Below are 18,954 nucleotides of genomic sequence, written 5' to 3' on the forward strand. Positions count from 1 at the left end.
TCTTGGGAGAGGGACCAGCCCTGCTGAAAGGTGGCTGGCTGCTTTGCCATCCACCTATGAGACAGCTGAACATGGCCATCCCCACTTCCCTATCCCTGCCAGGATTAGTTGTTTTTAAACCCTAAGTGTTGATGAGAAATACATATAATAAGTAACAAGACACTATTTATAGGAGCTAACCAAAAATCCTGTTGTACTTTTGCCTCTTCTGTGTGGTTTTGTGTTTGTATCTGACACCAGTGCTGGACTTTTTCATATTTCTGTGGCAAAAAGTTAGAAAGTGTGTTTGTACACAAGTGGACTTTTAAGCTAAAAGCTTGGCCATACAACAATAAAGATGACATAGCGTCTGCTGTTTCCAGCAATGTGGGCTGGAGATGGTTTCACACCAGGGCCTGAAGTGGCTGAACCCTGCTGCTAATTGATTAATGTCTGCTGCCATTGTCCACAGCACCCTACCCATTCAAAGACTATGTCTTTCTTTGACCTAAATAAATGGTTCAACGCGCTAATCCCAACAAAAGGGTTGCTTATGGCCCTAAACCCATTTATGGTGCTCAACTTCATGAATTACCTATTGATTAATCCTTTTAGTATATTGTTGGCTTTAAGATGAACAAAGCTGAGCTCGGGGCAGCGGGAGTTAATTCACAAGCCAGGTCACATACTCATAAGGTCGGAGTATGACTTGGTCTGATGGGTGTCTGAACTGGAAACCAAACCTCCGATGCTGTCTGTCATCCTCACACTACTGTGATATGTGGCTTGGAAGTGTGCTTTGCTGCCTGGAAACTAGAGCCATTTATTAATCTTTCTGTTAGGACATTGGGTTTGAGTTGCAGAAGGTTTGGTATAACTATTTGTCTCTTAGAATGTACTTTGCTCTAAGTGTGACTTCAGTATTTGATTATAAATGTCATTTGCACACTGACAAGGGAGACTTGTACAGGTTACTAGAATTTGTAGATCAGAGAGACAGGACATTTGCCAGGAAAAGGAGAAGCACAGGTCATGCATACTGGAGTCAGGGGACCTGATTAATCCTCCTGCTTCTCTCTCTGCAGTGTGTCAGAGGCTGGGCTTTTCTACCAGCCCATGCAGTTCTGCTGCCAGGAACACAACATCTCCTCACCTCCAGGCAGCTGAGAAATAGTGGGCAGAAGCACTCCCTGTCTGGAGGGGCAGCTACAAATTCATTAATGAATTTGCTTTTTTCTGATCCTTCTTTCAAACCTGTAGTTTTTAGGATTTTTTCTGAGTAAATGTTGATAACATTTACGTGGATTCATAAGAAGTTTTCTTTCTCTTCTAAGGTTTTCTAACATACCTCTGGAATTTGCAGTGTTAGAAAATAAAAAGAAGTGATAAAAATAGTGCCCAAACGCAGTCACTGAAGTCTGGCTACTAAAAGACACTTAGCTGCCTTCCAAGTATTTTGTATCCTAGTCAATCAGTATTAGTCCATTCACAATGGGAGAAATGGATAGTATTAGTTTACTGAAAATCTCATAGTTTCTTGGTAACCTGTAAAGTGCCCTATGATGGTTCCCTTTTAAGAAAAGGAAATTTTTAGATGATGATCTACTAAAGTTAAGCTCATGTAGTTTTGACATTGTTAGTGAATAACAACAGTAGTTTCACAATATTAAATTATGCTTATTTTATAGAAATAAAACAAGATAAAGTCTAATCATATATTACTAGTTTTTAGAATGTTTACACTTAAAATACTTGGTTTTATTTTTACTTCTAGCGTATACAAACTGGTATCTTAAAAGCGTTTAATAACCCAACTACTAAGACAGCAGATGAAGAAACTAGAAGAAAAGTCAAAGGTATGCAACTCCTTATTGAAAACTTTTAAAACTGCACTAGTCTTTAAATACCATTTTCTTCAGAACTGCCTATTGCGAACAAATCCGAAGTGCTGTGATTGCTAGGCTTTATTCTGTGTTACTCTAGTGCCGCCTAGTGCGTACCTAAAGTATAGAGAGCTGACTTGCGTCTTTGTATCCAGGAGAAAGGCTCCCCGATGATAACAATGCATCTTTTAATAATAGGTAGAACTTAATTTTGTTTTCTAAAATAGCCTGCTCCATATTTGTTATATAGTCATAATTACTTTATACTCAGAGAGGCCACTTTCCATAAATAAAACTGATTTCTGTTAGTTGACTGGTACTGTGAGCACTCTAAATGCACTTACAAAGTCAAGATAGGCAGCAGTTTCTAAAGAAGGCATTTTATTTCAAGAGAAGAGGTTCTGGGTTGTTTTTTTTTTTTTTTTTTTTTTTTTTGGTTTGTTTGTTTGGTTTTTTTTTTTTGCGTGTGTTTGTTTATTCAGTAGTTCTAATTCGGGGGATTTTGTTTTAATTAAAGTCCTAATGGTTAAGATGTTTTGTAAGTCATCCTTCCCAAATCTGCAAATGTTAAGGCATAAAGATGTATTAGAAGAGGATTTTCTTACATTTTTTAGGGCTTTATAGTTGAAAAAAAACATTTTGAAAGGGTGATAACCTGTCTGCTTACCCCAGTGTCTATATCAAGGCAATGCAATATTATGTATTCAAAAGAAAACTGAGATTTTATTTAAAAAGCTTTTTCTTAAGAGATGGAATATTACTATTCTGTTACAGAAGATGGGGAAGGGAAGGATGAAAGGGAACCTTCTCACTAAAATATTTTCAAGTGTTGAGATAACAGTATATGATGTATTAGTTATTGTATTCAAAACACTTTGAATATGTTTAAAATTGTGCTTTCATAATATATCTTGGAAAGAATTTTGTTGTACTTATAGTGTGGCATTGGATGTGTTATTTTTCACATTTAAAAAAGGCAATGTTTTTTCAGCATATGGAAGAGAGGGTGTGAAGATGAACTTCATAGATAGGATCTTTGTTGGTGAATTGACTAGCACTGTCATGTGTGAGGAATGTGAAAATGTAGGTATTCTGGAATTTGGTTTGATGTGGAATAGATCACATACTGGTTTGATTACGTTGTCTTGAAAGTATAAAATTGTGTTGCCAATTTTATACTTGTGTGTTTGTTTGTAAAAACAAGACTTTATTGAAAGTTTCTCATTTGAAATTATTTATTCCTTCTTTAAAGCATTATTCTCCCAAACCTAAGAAGAGGGATCCTTTGAATTCAAAAAGGATTCAAGTACTGGGTTGGATTTTACATCTGACTTAAGGCTGGAGGTTCCAAATTTTATAATCATATGTGTTACACGTCAGTGTTATTTGATATTTTTAAAACACTTACCTATCTTAAAACATAAATCCTCCTGCCTGCTCTTCTGGGGTACTCCTGAAAATTGGAAATTACTTACTTTGAATTAGAATGAGTGGGAAAATGCTAAAAATTTACTTCTTTTTCTTTCAAGTATTTTTTATAATTAATATAATAACTCTAATGAACAGTATATTTCTTTCATAATTAATATTACTGACATTCCATCAAAAATGCTTTCCATGATCCTTATAATTTTCTTTTAAGTTTGAAAGAAAAAAATCTTGTTTGCATGACTTTTCTAATTGAATGTTACATTTGTGTTTGGTTTAAAACATTCTATTTCATATTATAGAGATTAAGTAAATTAATCAATCTGAAAAATTAAGCACAGTCCTGCAGTGCCAGGTAAAGTTCCCTGTGTGTGATGTGTAGATTACTCTTCAATGTGCTACTAGTACCAATGAAGAACCTTGACTATATAAAAACCAGAGGTTGTATGTATTTTGCATGTCTCATCTATTTTTGCTGGATTCTTACATTCTGCCTGCACAGGACTTGGGAATATGCTAGCTGTAGTCCTTCGAGGAAGAGTTTAGCTTTCACTCTCCTTTGCCTGCACTGGCAAGATACTTTTGATACATGTTTGGCCATGCAGACTGACACTGTAGAGGAACCCCTGTTTGAACATGGCTCACCAGGCAGTGAGTCACCAGAGCTGCACTGCTTTTGATCTCATTTATTGCACCTCGGGAACCTAAGCGTTCCTGAGTCCCTTGCATATAAACCTGCAGTCCATACCACGTGTCACAGGTGGAAGATGGGGTCACAAATAGAAGAGAAGGGACACGGTAATTGATGGCATGACTGTGACTTAAATGTACAACGTGATTTTTACTTCTTTTTTTAAGGTTTTTTTTCACAGTCTTTCCAGAGGTAAGATAAGTCAGTTTTGGAAGGAATTCAAGAACAGCAAGGGAGAGAGCCTAAGGAACTTAGTGATAAAGGCAGATGGAAAGTGCTGAAAGAGATTGTCTAGGTATGCTTTGCAAGATATTTCCAGCTTATACATGGCAAAATGAAACCTTAGTACAAAAAAAGAGGTTGGTTTCTTTTAGTCCTCTTTTCCCCTGTAACTGCATTTATTTTACCAATTACTATATGGTGTGAAAAGATCTAACAAAGCTTTTGACTGTAACCAGTAAGACTGACTTAATCTTAACTGAGAGCATGAGGTTAGAACCTGTCACTTAACTGTCATTAACCAGTCCTTGCTGCATAACAGCTCAAACACCTGTGCAGAAGTGTCAGAATCAAGAAACTCTGAAAGGTAGCTTTCTGCAAAATGGTACCACAGAGGCCCATGTGACTTGAAAATCCATCTGGAGCTCAGAGAAACTGAGCACCACACTGCTTCAAGTCAGTTCATGCCCAGATGAATGGCCTTGCCCTTTGTGTCTGTGTGCTGAAGCTTTGTGTGGTATTAGAAAGAAAATTCGAGCTAACTTAATAAATTTTTTTAAAAAGTTAGTGGGAAGTTCTTCATTGTAGTTTCATACATCTTGTAAGTAATTAGCTTTTTGTATAGTTTTTGGTAATACATTGATTAAATAAAGGGAGCTATGTACTATGCCCACATACTGTTCATTGTGTTTAAGTGAACTTTCTCTTTTTCTTCAAGATTTCAACAGTAAAAGAACCTTTCATTGATCTTTCACTTCCTATAATAGAGGAGAGGGTAAGAAACAGAATATGTAATAAGTAACTATTGGTTCCAGTGGATTGTTTTTAATACCCTTACGAAGTTATTTATGCATATACACATAGTTTTGATTTCAAGCCTGAAAATGTAACGTTGTCTATAAATACATGTACTGTTATCCATCTATTCCTTATATGATTTTCTACATATATACATATATATATAGGCATACACTGTCATAAGTGCATATATCTTTAAATTAGTCCAAACTTGGATCAAATGCCCCTAGTAACTTAGAGAATATATAAGTCTGAGATTAGCTTAATTTAATAGTGTGTACTTATATAAATAGAATGATTATAAGCATTTTCTTTTTTTGGAGGTCCAAAGAGGCAGATTCTAACCTATTGGTTTGCATCTAGAGAACCTGAGTCCCTTGGGCTGATGTTTACCTACAAGATGAGACACTGTAAAAATGGATATTTGAATATATTTGTTCTGGTGTTCTCAGCATTTCATGGATTGCCTCCATTAGCTGCAGAGGAGCTGTGTTCCTTTGAAGGCATAAACTGTTTTTTCAGAACTTGGGCTTTTCATTTGAGAGTAGTGGGGGTGGGTTGAGAGTGGTTCTTCCCTCATCCTGCATATATCCATCTACATTTAAGGGAGAGTAATTAATGTAATTTTTTTTCTATATAAAATGTATTCTCCTCCAAACACCAATTTTTTTCCACAACAAATTCTTCATCTTCGTTGGTGCATTGAGTGCAGATGCCTGTGGGAATTAAGGCTTTAGCAGCATTTTGAGTATCTGGGCCCTTGTGCTTCCTGGCTCTCATGTGTAACAAGGAAACTTTGTGGGTTCTGTTTGAGAGCAATTTCTGTGGGCATTTAGCAGTTGCTGCACTTACTTGAGGATGGGCATTACTTTATAGTCATCACTTTCCTTTACAGTTGAGATGTGCTGCTGCCAGTAATGTGATGGGGGTGTGTGTGTGTGGCAGTTCTGTTGTCACAGACTGCACCAGGCACTGACTTGGGGACCTGTGTCCCTTTTGATAAAGTCACATCTCATACAGCTACACATGTGTTTATACAATAATAGAATAGATTATTTTGTATTGTATTACATACAGAAATTTTGTATCATTCATATTCCTTGTGGCTTTCAGTTGAAGCTTCAGAGATAATGACAGTGAGTTTATGATTTAAAAAAACATAAGAAAGTAGTCTTATGTCACAATTCAGGGGGCCATTTAATTGTTTTATGTAGGTCACTGTTTTCTAAAATAAACAAAAAAAATCCACCTACATTCATCTTTTCTGTAGGTTGCAAAGGATTAACAAAATTGACATGTTGCCTTTCCTGATTTCCTGTCTAATTTCTTAGGTTGCAAAACCTGTGCCCTTGGGAAGAACAGGTAAAAGTAAAAGTGTACAGGAGGCAGATCTTGGTCAGTATAATTGTTCTTCTATCGGTACACTGAATAATCAACCCAAAATTGTCAAGAAACACACTTTAACAAAAGATAAGGTAAGAACTTATATACTCACACTAACCAGTCATCCTGAGTTAACTGAAGTTTCTAGGGTGACTGGGAACTTCCAGGGAATTTTGACACGTCAGTCGGGTTTTATAGTATACATATAGCTGACATAGACTCATTTTAAAATATTTAGGTCATCATTAGAAGCATGAGAAATGACAGTCATTGGTAACCATTTAGCTTTCAGTTACAGCATTTCATTTATAGGGAAAAAGAAAATCTGCAGGCTAGTTTCAATTCATGTTGCTTTTGGGACTATTGCAAATGTCTGTGCTCTGTTGAGTACCATAAAAACTCTCCTGAATCAGGTCCTAACACATTAAACACATGTGAAGAAAAAATAACCATATAAAATAACCATATAAAACAATGATAGGAGAAGAGAATGAGAGAGAAGTAGAAGAAGGACATGAGGTAGAAACAAAGGAAAGGATGGAAAGAAGTAGTGCAGAAACATTGTTATAGAAGAAAAGCCCTAAAACTCAACCTGTTGAGGTGAGTGGAAGGATTTCCATTGGTACCACTGCAATTTTGATCCAATTCAAATAAAGGAAATAAAAAAGAGGAAGGAAAGTTGCTCATTTCTTCTGGAAAGCAGCCAAAAAAAAGAAGGCAAGAAAAGAGTCATGAACAGTTGCAAATCACTTAAAATTATGGCAGCTTTGTGGGTTTGGTTTTTTCAATCTATAGGAGTAGTTTTCTGTGGAAGCAGTCTTTTTTTTCTTCTTGCAATCTTGATTTTTAAAAAGTCAATTTCAGGTAATATTCAAATCAGCAAACATCCTCCTAGGGATGCTTTAGTTAATTCTATGATAAATGCCTGCAAGGTGAGTTGAATTTTTTCTGGGGCTGTTCATCAACTAACGCCTCTCATGGGAGGTGAGGGGAGTAGCTTAAACTTGAGAGCCTTTTAGAAGCTTAAATTAGATTAGCGAATACCACTTCAAATGTGCCATCCACAGCTGTCGCAAAGTGAAAGTAATTAGTTGTGGGAAGTATTGATCTCTCAGTAAGTATAATGCTCTTAGCTGACTGGGGTGTAGGTTTCTAATCCTAAATTAGTATTAAAACATCTTAAGGAACACAGCTATCTCAAACATGAGAGATGAAGAATATAAAACAATATAACCCCCCAAGAATTTGCTTTGAATTTGAATCATGTTTCAAAAGATGTCAGCTTACAAATCTGCTTTCTATTTCTCCCCTCTATTACCGAATTAATAATGCCATAATTTACAGAATCAATTGAACCATGAGAGATGGCTTGCCAGAAAAGCTTCCTCAAAGGAAGAAGAAAGAAGTCCTGTTATCATGCAGGAAAAAGCCAAAAAGCTTGAGCTGGAAGGTAGCTCTGGTGTCCTGTACTCCAAAGACCCCACTGCTGAGGCAGCTGTCAATGGAAGCCAGACAGAGGGCAGTGAGAAGGAAGCCAGCCGCTCTGAAAGCAGCTTTGATGCAGACAGTGAAGCCTCAGAAAGCGAAAGTGCTTCTAAGCAAACAACTTTGAGCCCACCCAGCAGCGTGTCTGGTGTGCACGTCAACCACTTAAACCCTAAAACGCCGCACAACAAGCCGAGCAACAGCAACGAAGAGATGATTTCCAGTGCCATATCCAAGCTTAGCTTCTGTGAGCCTGTAAATGAAGATAAGAAACCAAGCTGTGGCGATCCAGCATTGGGTTTATCAAATAATTCCATGTTCTCAGTAGGCAAATCCTCACTATCCCAAACCCCTCAAAATGCTTTCCAGACGCTTTCCCAAAGCTACATAACTAGCTCAAAGGAATGTTCTGTTCAGTCCTGCCTTTACCAGTTCACCTCTGTAGAGCTCTTAATGGGGAACAACAAGCTTTTATGTGAGAGCTGCACAGAGAGGAAACAGAAGTATCAGAAGAAAACCAGCTCCACAGGTAAAGTGCTTGTACCTCTGGACCATTTCCAGCATTGCCTCCCAAAGCCTGTGTGCTGGCTGCTCTTCCATTGCTCCAGCACGGGCCTCCCTGCTGTGGCTAAACAGAAAATGTCTCCCCAAGCAGAACTTGCTTGTAACAACTTAAAACTTCATCAGGCAATGGCAACAAGGCTAATTTTTATATTAGAACATAATTGTAGATGTAACATAGAATTTATTTTGCACCTTTATTCTATCCAAGATAATGAATTTAAAGATGACCATAAACTGAGTATATGCACTGCTCGATACTAATCTTTGCTGCTGTTTCTGTTCCTTACAATCCTCAAAGCTTTGAAATAAATGCTGTAATATTCAGCCCCAGTAGCTTACATACTCAGGGAAGTAATGTAATTATGTATGGAAAAGGGGCAAAAAAAGAGAGTTGTAATGAAGAGAGGAAAAAAAACTTCCAGGATTTGTAAGAATGGAGATGAGAGAGAAGTACCTTCTTCTGACAATCTTTTCCTTGATGCCTGTATAGCCCAAGCATTCACTGAATAAGAAAAACAATTTAAATTTCATGAAAAATAAACATTTTAAGAGGATTGGGGGTTTTTTGGTATTGAAATTCAGAATAATGAAGAAATTAAGCTCTTCTCATAATCTGTAAATAAAATATAGAGGGATGTCTTATAATAACAAAAAATTGCCTGTTTGCTGTGCATTTATAGATACCTGAAGAGATACAAGTTAAGCACGAGTAAATTCAGAAAAATTAATCTAAACATAATATTTTATAATCATTCCTGTAATCATCATTGGACTGTGCTATATAAATAACACTTGGGTTCCATGGGCACCATGAAAAACGGAAAAGTAAAATCAATTCACAACTAATCATTATTTATTTTTTCCTTCTAAAACAGAAGATGTAAGAGGTCACCCGATTAAAAATTAACCATTATACCTCAAATGAACTATTTTCTTCTGAACATATGTAAAACCAGTAAATTAATTTTGTCAGCAAAAATAAATGCTAGCGACATGTTCTCTTTTACTGTGGAGCTTTTCTGTGGAGTTTTCACTGTGCTACTTTTGGTAAGAGCCCTGTGTTCCGTGCCTTATGCACCATACGGGGTTTGGAGGCCACATATCCCAATCCTGTATGCTCAAACCAATAAGTTATGAGGCTTCCTGAAGTAGACAGTTCTCCTCAGACCTTTCTCTTAAATAAGTATGAAGTATGTAGTCATTCAGAAAGAACTGAAGAATGGAAAACTAAACTCTCAGTGATTAGGACATTAGCATAGATAAAGAGACTTGTGCCTTCCAGTTTTTGTCCAGGGATCATCCATTTATTTTAGGTTTTAACAGGAAAGTTGGGTGCTATAGTAACAGACAATGTAGGTATCTCAGTGTGCAAGCTGACCTAGATAGTGTACAGGCTTCCTGCTTCTGATCTGATTTGCACAAAACTGGCTAAAATAATGCTCAGATTTTGCAGATTATGTTTATTAATAACTAGAAAAATGAGAAAATATTCTTCTGTTACTCCACAAAATTTCCCTTGTGTTTTATATAACAAGTACAAAACCATTATAGCATAGATCTATTTTGTCAGATGTTTAGAAAATATTTTAAAAATTCCATATGACTGCCTTCACTCTAAAAATTATTTTGATATTCATAAATACAGAAAAGAAAATGGAAGGTGTCTACACAAATGCTCGGAAACAGCTGCTGATTTCTTCAGTTCCTGCTATTCTTATTCTCCACCTGAAAAGATTCCACCAGGTAAGAGGCCAAACCCCTCTTGTATATTCCTCTGCCCCACTGGTGAACAAGCAATTCTTCAAGTGCCATTGTGATCCCAATGCTGCCTTTTTAGATGGAGACCTGGTAGAAGCGCTGTTTGAAACATGCTGATGTTGTGATTATCCTAACACCTTCAGAGTGCATTTAGCCATCCTGATGTATCCAGGGAAACCCCTTATGTGTCTGTCATGCTTATGTGTAGCAGACACTGTATTGAAAACATAACAAGGTTTAAATCAGTTAAAATCTTACTCTTGGATTTGGTTAATTTTAATAGTATAGTGATATACCTTATCTTTAAAAAGCTTCATAGTAAAAATATTTCTTTTACAGTCTTCCTTTCTGTTCTTTTGAAGGCTGGTTTGAGTCTACGGAAAGTAAACAGGCATGTGGATTTCCCATTGATTTTAGACTTAGCACCATTTTGCGCTGCATCTTGCAAGGTACCATTTCAAATCTTTATTGTACTTCAGCAGTTGTTGTCCTGATCACAAGTTAAATTGGATTGATGATGACGATAATGATGATTATTTCTTCCTTTTTAAATTAAATTACAGAGTGAATTTTTCAAACAGTGTCCTGAGATCAGAACTGTAATTATATGCAATTCCATTCATGACAAGAATATCACAGATGTTAGCTAGTATTAGTTAAGCTGTGGTGCCCTGGTGATGTTGGTGTATCTAACAGCATTAAGGACAAGTATTACTGCCTCTATGGTAACTAAATTAACAAGACTACTGAGTACTTGTAATAGAGGTGTTTCACTGTTGGAAATGCTGTAGATGTCTGTTTGCCTCTTTCGGAATAGTACTGCTGATAGGTACTTAAGACACCTGTAAAATTCATTGTGAAATAATTCACCTTTGTTTTCTGTGTTTCTGGGAATGCAGAACGTTATGGATGGTGCAAGAGTGCTGTATAGTCTTTATGGAATAGTGGAGCACAGTGGGTCAATGAGAGGTGGTCATTATGCGGCGTATGTGAAAGTCAGGACATCTTCCAAGAAATTGCTAGAGCATATTTCTACCACTAAAACCGTTCTGGGTATGTACAGATAGAGCTTCCTTTCCTTCACTGTAAACCAAAAGCAACTGTCTACAGGGATTTATAGCAAATAATTTTTTAGCTGAGAGTAATCTGTGATTTTTAGACAAGTTGTAGAAACCCCATCCCAGCATGTGCTCTAGGCCAGGTTGGATGGAACTCTGAGCAACCTGAACTAGTGGAAGGTGTCCCTGTCCTTGGGAGAGCTGTTAGAACTAGATGATCTTTGAAGTCCCTTCCAACCCAAACCAACCTATGATTCTATTAATTGTTCTCTTTTGTTGTTGTGCACACAATGCATATCCTACTTCTGCTGTTAATCCCATATAGAGCTGAGTGAATAATGGAATTTTGATTCAGCCATTAAACAGATAATTGAGGGAAAACTTTCCTCTCTTTCCTAGTCAAAATAATACATCCAGTATTTGAAAATGGTTTAGTACACCAGTCAAATCCATGACATTAAATTAAATTACATTTTCTAAATATTTGAGCATTTTATGTATCTTACGTATTTTAGGATTGGGAATTTTTTCATACTTAAAAATCTGGAATACTCTGGTCTAATGTGAACAGCAGGAATCTTTTTCATGGAAGATATAAGGTTTGGTGTAGGGTTTCTGTTGGCATTTTGAGAAGAGCACACTAGTTCTTACTAATACTTGATGGATATGCAGAATGAAATAAGTTGCCAGGACAGAATCAGAATCTGTTAGTAAAAGATTTGTGGCAGCAATAATATGTTAGCTGTCAAGAGTTGGGTAAATATATTTACTCTTTCCTTTTTGGGGGAAAGTGAGAACCAAGCATTATCTTTTCTATCCTATGTAGTATCACTTTGCATTTGAAGCTCATTTCCAGTAAGACAATCTTTTACATTATTCATGACATCCAAGTTTCCTTCAGTCTAATGCTTGTCTTGCAATGATTGTTAGAACAGATTAGATCTTTTCATGTTCTTAATTTTACACTGGTCAGCTTTTAAAATAGAATCTTTTTTCAATGTCAGAACTGGTTGTGTTCTAGTATAACTTCCTGTTGGAACTCAGCAAGCTGTACTTGAAATGTCTTTGGCTTTCTAAAAAAAAATGAAAAAAGCCATGGCAGCATCATTGCATTGTCTTCCACCAATTTCTATTACAGTGCTCTTTGACGTGTAAGTTTCAAACTTACATGTCAAACTTACATTCCAACTATGAATAGCGGACTGCATCTAAGTAATGAATTACTCTTGTGGGTTAGAAGCTTTTCTTGCTTTTCGAAATAGCCACTGTATTTGTTTGATAATGTTGTGAAAGACAAGAAAAAATTTCTTTTGCTTCTGCATTTCAGGTTTAAAAGAAGCCATGGGAACATCAGGAGGACAGTGGGTGTATGTTAGTGATGCCCATGTTCAGATGGTTCCAGAATCAAGAGTACTAAATGCACAAGCATATCTACTTTTTTATGAAAGATTATTACTATAATTCTTAACACTTTAATTTCAAAGATGGTAGTATTATTTAGTTTATCTTATTTAAAGCTGCAGTGGTAAGAGTACCTGTAAATATTGTGCCTTTATCTTGTAGAGAATTTATCATATTTTGACTCTGAAGTTCAGTTAAACTATCATAAATATCTGAATGATTCTCTTAAAGTATGCACTTTGCCAAACTTTTAAAATTCTGGTTTCGTTAAAATGCAGTACCATTAGAATGTAAGATGATGTCCTATCCTACTGAGGTCTAGGGAAAGTTTGTTTTTGATTATAATAAAGATAAGCTTTTGCCCATAGCTCTAGAACAGTTGAGAATAGAAATACTGATAGCGTTAAGTGCCTGGATTTGCTGGTGTACAGTAACAATACAAAGTGTTCAACTTCTTTTGATCCAGCCCAGACCCTTCCCATCACTGGGTTGGATGTCAGCTGTTAAGATTCCTGCAAACAAGAACCTGTCAAATTGTGTCGCTTCCATGTTTAGTAATTGGAAAGCAGAGTCCTTCCAGAGTGGAGTAACAACAGCTGTCTCTGGGTAATGCACTTTCCTGATAAGAGCTGGGAATAGATTGGGAAAATGATGGCTTCTAAATAGTGGCAGTGAACCCTCAGATACCCAGTACCCTTTCAGTTGTCTGCAACTGGCACTGGTATAGCAATGTACTCCTGTTTCAATATAAGTATGTACTTGGTGTGCGTAAGTATATCCTCCGAGATATATACACACACCATAAATCCATCAACAGATATTGTTATTTTACCTTCTAGGAAAGAGAATTGCAAATAATTTCTGTATTTAGTAATTTTTCAACTTCACAATTATGACAATGTACAGCATATAAGCTTGTGTATGTACAGAGTTTAAGCATAATTCAGTAAATGCTGTTACTTTTGGTTCTAAACATGAACTGGTTTATCTGTTCCTGAATACTTTTCTGACAGGAGTAATAAACTATAAATTATTTTTGCACTGTGTGTATGAGTTGGACAGTAAATGATGACTTTTGCCCTCTGATACATGTCTGGACTTCCTTTTGTCAGCAGTGGGGGACAGCAGGTGTCCTAGTGGCAGAACTGGTTTTTCTAGACTTTTTGACTGCCCTGTTTTGAGGTGTTACTTCCTTTGGTAATTTCTTATTTCCATCCCAGAGAGTAACAGATACATTCTACGGTCAAGACCTGATGACTACTTGAAGTTACGTGGTAATTAATTTATTTAATAAGCTGTTACTGAAATACAAATTACTTCTGTAACAGTTCCATCGTCTATGACTTGCTCTTTAGTAGAGAAAAACTGTTAATACATGCTTACTGTTTTCATTTATAGTAATATTTTTTTAATGAAAAAACATCCTGTCCCTATTACTGTCTGTAGCACATGTTGTCATACCTAGCTGCCTGACTCTCCTATTCCCTAGTTCTGTTTCAGAGCTTCATCCCACTTGCATTCCCTCTTTTGCATGAGAACATGGCAGAACCTGCTAGAATTGCATTTGCTCAAACTCCTTAGGTGTATCTTACAGCCACAGTACTTGCACATTCTTGTGCAGGCACTAAGGATTGTAGGCCATACAACTGATTGTCATAACGGAGTGAGCCCCTGGTTGCACAGGATTTTATTTTTAAAAGGAAAACTCCTCTGTTCAGATCAAAATTAGGCTATGTGTTTTAGCCAAAACAATGGGGTTTTTTCCTTCTACAAATGAAAATTGTCTCAGTCTACCCAAAAGTAGTAAAACTGAGAGAAACCAAGCAGCCAGCTTTAGCCATCTGTATTCCAGCTAACAACATCTTAACCTGAGTCTACACTAAGTAAGAAAGAAAGATGTTTAGAGGAGAGTTGGTTAAAATACCCTAATTCTCTTTTAGCTCCTTATCTTCCCGTACCATTCATCCACCTACACACGCCGGCCTTCTCTTTGTATGTAATTGATTCAAACTCAGAATTAGTTACAGGCAACAGTCATAGCAAATGGCAACTAAGTGTCACTTGTGTGACACAATCTTGCTAGGAGAACTCCACCCTAAAGCAGACAGACTGAGTAGCTGATGCCTGACCTTCCTCCTTTTGCTGACTATTGTAAAACTACTGAATTTAAGTACCTGTATTGATCTACTTTTTAGCCTAGAACTACTTCCCTAGACTGCACAACTAGGAGAGAAACAGAACAAGGTTCTTAACCTGTTACTTCTTACTTTTTATGCCATTTTCAGGAAATTCCTGAGGTGGTCTTGGCTTCTTTATATCTGGAGTTTGCAGATTGGACTGCTGAAATTTTCCCAAGTGGACATAACTGACTAGGATGCCATAAAAGATGCTGGCAGGATTATTTTCTCATTAACAGCCAGGGACCATTTACTTGCGTTTAGGTATTTTACAGAACATGGAGAGAGAGTACCATGAAAAAGAGCCAATGCCTTTATCCAAGATAGCCATCACTGTTGCCCCTGGATGAGGCATTCTGACTTGAAATAAAAAGCTGTGTTGGCAGGAACTCTAAGCCTTGAGTCAGGAACAGGTACGAAAATACCACAGAAGGAAGCATTCTCTAAAAATGAAGGCAACAGGTGAAGTTATGCCTTCGAAGTGAAAAAACTGATGACCAATGCAAGACGTCACACACAATTTTAGATGCAAGTCATGGTGTCCTTTAGACAGACATAGGTTTTTGTGTAAAGTTTGGCTCTAAAGAAACTACATAAATGTGTGTACTGAAGACTTGTTATAGTTCCTTATCAGGACTTGGAAAAGAAGCTCAGAGAATTCTGGGAAAACAAGGGTGTACATCCTGTATGTGCTAGAATGTTAAATATGATTCTAGAGTCTAGGAGCTGCAGTTTCCTGCAACTGCCAGATGTGTGCACACTACTGAAAAGCTATGTGTTTTCAGAATTTAAGTGAAGGGCTTGAAAGTTTAAGATTCTCCTTAAAATATCTTATGTTACCAACCAAAAATCTCTTCAGGCCTACAGCATCTACTCTTTACAGAGCTTCACTATATTTTTGTGGTCCCCCACCCTGAGAAAATGCAGTAACCTGTGTCTTCGTGTGGAATAGTTTCAAAAGGGCTTTCTCTTCATCCCACCCTTCTCTTCTCACAAGGGCACCACTACTTTCTTCATCAGCCCCATCTGTTCTTTATGTTTTTGGGGTCTCCATAGGCCTCTGTGTCAATCTCTTTGCTTTCATTGATCCTTAAACATAATATAGTGGTTCCCAATCTCATTACTTACTCTGTGAACTTGCAAAGCTCTTGCAGGAAGAGCTACTGTAGCTGTAGTCGGGCCTGTCCTCACCACCACACTGGCTCTGCCTACAGGCTGCGACACCAATCCCTGAGAAAAGCTGTGACTCCTGAGCAGCTCTCTGCTGACCAGTCACAAGACAGCTCCTGTAAAACAATTACAAAGGATTAAAATTGAACAGTTCCTCACTCATCAGTAAGTAAACTTCACCCATGGGAAGTACCTGATTTACATATATGGACAACTGGAACCCCCTACAAAAGTTTCCCCAGAACAGAGACATCAACAAAGACCACTGCATCAGCTAAGCAGTTAGTACAGATTATAAGAAAGAGCTTTGTTATCTTTGGATTTATATATAATTTATGCCAAAAGTGGCAAAAAGTGATGGGGAGGTTTATTATACTAACCTGTCTACAATATGTGTACAGACACTATGTTTGCATTAGTCTGTTCTCCTAAGAGATGGCTACAAATAGAGGGGAAGGAAAAACAAACCCTGAACTTTGCCACCCAAAATGTACACACTGAAATCGCCTTTGTTTAGAAAATTACATCCATGCAGTCTGCCAAACCTTCCTCCCCTTTCCCATCTGCACCCTCTGTGTGTATCAATGAAGTGCTCTTGCTAATGGATTTCAAGTGGTAGCAGGTGAGAGTGGTTTATAAATTCATTAAAAGGCTGAAATGTCTTAACTTCACCATTTGCTTCTCTGTATGCTTCTTTTTTATACTAACACAAACTGGATCATAAAGGGACATGAAATTAATGCATCTCCATTCTCAACCCATTATAAAAATCTTATTTGAACATATTGGTAACAAACTAAGAAAGGAGTAATTTCTTTAGTAGAAACTCTAAGATGTATTAAAATGGGAACAAATTAGATGGGAACAAAGAAAGCATTCAAATACAACTCTTCTGTTAACAAAAATTAATAAATTCAATTTTCATTAAAAAGTGGTAACACACCTCAGAAAACAGCTTTACAGCAGCCCTGATTAAACAAAGATTTGATATTCCTTAGTTTTCAATATCTGGACCCTCTTTTGCTGTACCCTGTACAAATTTATGCCTTCATACAAAGATTTATATATCTATGTGAAAGAAATGCCACTACTGTTCAGTAGAATCATTTTAGTCGAATTATTTTAGAACAAATTATTATTGCTTCTGTGTCTATTTGCTGTATCTTAGGCTGTTATTTTGCCAGCTGTTCTAGCTGTTGTACCTCTCCTGTTGGTGTATAAACAAATTGCAGAAATGGTGGAAAAGTGATTATTCAAAATGATTTGTAATCTTTTTTGTAAATGAGATTATAAAATATATTTTCAGATGGATGTCTTAGTACAAGTCAAAACACTTGACTTGCACAACATTATATAAGACGTCTAAGTGAATTTGTATGTTCTAATAAAACAATTGCAATGCATTGCAACCACTTCAAAACTACTTGGTGTACATTCTACTTTATATAAAGTTACAAATATTTCCGTCTTCATTTATAGCAGTAGAAAACACTAACTTTTAAGTGTCAAGGATGTCTCTTATGTCTATTGCAGCTTCTACTATTTTTCTAGTACAAAAGGTAAAGGTGCAGCACTGCTTTTAAAAGAAAACAGAAGAGCATTTATTCTGAGTGGGTTTATGACTTCTTAGTAATTACCTCATTGCTTTGCTAGTTTAGGAGTTTTTTTGCTTTTGGGCTATGTAACCTGGGAATCATTGTAGTGTACTCAGTAGGGAAACCACTATGTCAATAGGCACCATTCCCTATTTAGCCATTCCAAAGTTGAGTTCTGATTCGACGGTCATTTATGCATGGAGATAATGCCTGATCATGTGTGCCTGCATTTACACAAAAGGCAATCAAAGTAATCAAAAATCTTGTTGCTGAGTCCAAAATACTTGTGAGCAATGAATCAAGCATGTAAAAGTTTCATCTAGTTTTCATTAATTTCTTTTTTTCATCTGTTTGAACTAATAGTCTGACTCTACTCTGCAGGTATTTAAATAACAAATAGTATTTTTAGAATTGGACTACAGTGCTGATACATGGTACATTTCTTTTGTAGATTTCTAATTCCAAATATTACTAAGTAAACAGGGTCTTACATACAGACTGTATTTTAAAAACACAAGTCTTATCAGTTTTCCAGTCTATCCTAGGTGCTTTAACAAGTTTCTGAGAGTATAGCTGCATTTGTCATCTATTTATTTTGTCTTTTTATCTGTTATATATTGTTAGAAAAATATGTAAATAAAATATCCAGCCATGTGGAAAACTGTGTTATTTAAATATAAGCTGTATGTTGTACCACTGAGTTCACGTATTTTTGCTTTTGTCCTGTCTCACATCATCACTGCCTGTGGAAGAGCTCCCCAGAGATGAATCTGTATCCTTGAACACTTAAGCTACCCTGGTTATATCCCTGGCCTTACCCCCTGTAACAAAGGGCATAAAGTTTGTTCCCTTTACAAGAACTGAGTTCTGTAATTCTGTGATAAGACTAGGACCAAGAGTGGGACTCCCTCACATGCCCAGTTTCAGTAGCAGCAGGAAGGTTGTCCATCCATAAGCATCACTCCAGAGTTCTGTGAGTCGACACTGGACAGACTTAAAACTTCCACAACACTTCTGTCCATGGAAAGCACTTCCACAACACTTCTGCCATTCCACGTGACACAAAAAGGGAAAAATCTAGAACACTTCAGCTAACACTAATATCTAGCCTAAGTGGCACTGACAAATCTTACACTGAAATCATTACAGAAGTTTCTTGAAGCCTTCAGTTTTCTACAGATTTATAAAAGTTAACTTACTGTGTTACTCTGTGTGGGTATTAATATAAAGTGTTATGCAATGATCAGAGAGACTGGGGATGTTTTAGGCATTTGCATCCATGACGCTGAAGGAAGGGAAGGCAGTGATCACAGCGGTAAGTAATGTGCCAGCTAATGGAAACCTCTGCTCCACACAAAGGAATGG

At 36.8% G+C, this 18,954-nt stretch overlaps 1 protein-coding gene across 5 annotated transcripts in view; it reads left to right on the forward strand.

The window, feature by feature from the left end:
* USP45 (ubiquitin specific peptidase 45) overlaps positions 1-17,417 on the forward strand; it is a 52,810-nt gene extending 35,393 nt beyond the window's left edge. For 2 of the 5 annotated variants that reach the window (XM_039569559.1, XM_010403611.3), the window contains exons 10-18: positions 1,754-1,835; positions 2,854-2,945; positions 4,919-4,975; positions 6,330-6,473; positions 7,726-8,395; positions 10,076-10,173; positions 10,551-10,637; positions 11,088-11,241; positions 12,574-17,417. In XM_039569559.1, coding sequence (XP_039425493.1) covers positions 1,754-1,835; positions 2,854-2,945; positions 4,919-4,975; positions 6,330-6,473; positions 7,726-8,395; positions 10,076-10,173; positions 10,551-10,637; positions 11,088-11,241; positions 12,574-12,707 — 1,518 coding nt within the window. In that variant the 3' untranslated portion in view covers positions 12,708-17,417. Of the gene's footprint in view, positions 1-1,753; positions 1,836-2,853; positions 2,946-4,918; positions 4,976-6,329; positions 6,828-7,725; positions 8,396-10,075; positions 10,174-10,550; positions 10,638-11,087; positions 11,242-12,573 lie in introns of those variants that run through there. The other 3 variants (XM_019286943.2, XM_039569560.1, XM_039569561.1) reach the window with 3 other exon arrangements.
* Positions 17,418-18,954: the final 1,537 nt, after the last annotated feature.

Source organism: Corvus cornix, chromosome 3 (assembly GCF_000738735.6).
Source record: "Corvus cornix cornix isolate S_Up_H32 chromosome 3, ASM73873v5, whole genome shotgun sequence".
Taxonomy (NCBI): Eukaryota; Metazoa; Chordata; class Aves; order Passeriformes; family Corvidae; genus Corvus; species Corvus cornix.